General features: G+C 34.0%; 1 protein-coding gene across 1 annotated transcript; it reads left to right on the top strand.

Annotated features, from left to right (window-relative positions):
- Positions 1-377: 377 nt before the first annotated feature.
- Positions 378-2,046, top strand: LOC110905225 (xyloglucan endotransglucosylase/hydrolase protein 31). Its single transcript, XM_022151108.1, has 4 exons — positions 378-576; positions 1,089-1,189; positions 1,302-1,519; positions 1,686-2,046. The coding sequence occupies exons 1-4, from the start codon at positions 378-380 to the stop codon at positions 2,044-2,046; spliced, it is 879 nt and encodes a 292-aa protein (XP_022006800.1).
- Positions 2,047-2,346: the final 300 nt, after the last annotated feature.

Genomic DNA, 2,346 nt, shown 5'->3' with positions numbered 1-2,346 from the left:
AGCATTAAAAACTTAATGAGGTTTTTATATTTGATACAATATCTTATATAAAAAATATAATATAAATAAGCTCAGTTCAGTGGACCGTATTTAATTGTTTCTTGAAAAGGCCATCAATAATCAAGAAATCAACCAAAAGTAGAGAACATAACTTAAAATAAAAACAAAACGGTCTTTTTTTTTTCTTTTTCCTTATATATTGTTTGAATTCATAACTTATTTTTAGTATTATTAAATATCAACCCTATGTAATTGCAATATTACATGCATGGGTCCTAAATAAACCCCCTATTTATATCCTCTCTAATGTATTATTTAGACATGTCTCTCATTAGTTCTCCCTTAATCTATTGTGCTTCCATTTAAGCACACAATCCATGGCTTTCTTTGTTCCCATCATTCTCTTCATGTTCACTATTTCAACCGATGCTCAAGACAACCCACCTTCACCAGGATACAACCTTAGTTCTAGGATTGACACCGTAGCCTTTGATCAAGTTTATAGAACCTTATGGGGCCCACAAAACCAGCGGTTTGATCAAAACTCGCTCACCATCTGGCTTGACGAGTCTTCTGGTTAGTGAGCACCATCATGCATGCGTTGTTGATGTTATACATGTCGTGTTCCCGGGTTAAACTTGACACGAGCCTGGAAAGTTCACACAAAACCAAAAATTGTGTCACACATAAACCCAACACGACATGTTTAACCAGAAAATATAGTTATTATTTTTTCATTTTAGTACTTTAAAAATTCTAAAATCGCATATCTTTTTTTTTTCATCATTTATGTTTAAACTATATTTTATTTTTTTAACATTTAAACTTTGTCATTAAAAACACCCAAATAGTTTAATTTATTACATCTTTTTAAAAAATGAAAAAGTAAACAAATGGGTTTAATGGTTCAGTCTGTCGGGCCGACTTAAACACGACCCCATTAACTAAACATGTTTGTTGCTTCCACCTAAAAACTGATCCAAATCCAATTTCAAGCAAACCTTTCGTACTAACTTTGTGTCACGTCATAAATTTAGATATGTAAAGAAATACATATGATCGTTTCTACATTTTTTTTGTGACTGCAGGAAGTGGTTTTAAGTCGATAAAACCGTATAAATCGGGTTACTTTGGGACAGCGGTCAAGCTTCACCCTGGTTACACGGCTGGAGTCATCACATCATTTTACGTACGTATGAACTTGTATAAACGTTTACTTACAACCCAAGCAATTGCAAGTTATATATCATGCATGATATTGAGTTTTGTTGATTGTTCTTTGTGATTGAATGATCTTATAGCTTTCTAATGGCGAAGATCATCCTGGAAACCATGACGAAATTGACATCGAGTTTCTTGGGACAACACCAGATAAACCATACATATTACAAACGAATGTATACATGAGAGGAAGTGGAGATGGGAACATCATAGGACGAGAACATCGAATCCACCTTTGGTTCGACCCGACACAAGATTTTCATGATTATGCAATAGTATGGACACCCAACGAGATAATGTAAGTTTCTTATTATATCTTTTAAAAAGAGTTGGTTTTGCTATTAAAAAGAGGCAGCGGCGTAGCTTTTTACCTTTTTACCTTTTGTTTCGATGTAAAAAAAAGTCTTCAAATTTATTATAAGAACTTAAATGTTTTAACCTTTTATATGATCACATGCTTGCAGTTTTTTTGTGGACGATGTGCCGATTCGAAGGTACCCAAGGAAAAGTGACGAGACGTTTCCTTTAAGACCGATGTATGTGTATGGGTCGATATGGGATGCGTCTTCATGGGCCACTGAAAACGGTAAATACAAAGCAAACTATGGGTACCAACCTTTTCTTGGTAGGTATAGAAACTTCAAGCTTAAAGGTTGTGAAGCTGACACACCACTATCATGCCTCCCTCCATCCGGTTCTCCGGCCACCACCGAAGGGCTGAGCTGCCAGCAAGTGGTGGCAATGCAATGGGTTCAAAGTAGATACAAAGTGTATGATTATTGTTTAGACCCAAAAAGAGACCAGACCCAAACACCAGAGTGTTAGAATTTTTTTTTTTCTCTTAAAGATTTTAGGGTTGATATGGTTGCAGAGTCTTTTAAATATTATTTGCATGCATGCTTGGTTTCTTTGGTTTGTTTGTTTGTTTTTTCTTTTGGGTTGTGTTTTGTTTGTCATAGTAAAAATGTAACTTAAGAGTTGAGTGATGGAATGAATTATTATGAGTGTTTATCTTTATGAATGATTGTATTTTATGTTATTTCAATAACAAATCATTTACACTTATATTCTTATAATCGGATTTATTTATTTTCCGCAATTTTTTTTCACACGATATATCATATA

This window comes from Helianthus annuus, chromosome 13 (genome assembly GCF_002127325.2).
Source record: "Helianthus annuus cultivar XRQ/B chromosome 13, HanXRQr2.0-SUNRISE, whole genome shotgun sequence".
In the NCBI taxonomy this organism is placed as follows: domain Eukaryota; kingdom Viridiplantae; phylum Streptophyta; class Magnoliopsida; order Asterales; family Asteraceae; genus Helianthus; species Helianthus annuus.
This window is presented reverse-complemented; position numbering and strand designations above follow the sequence as displayed.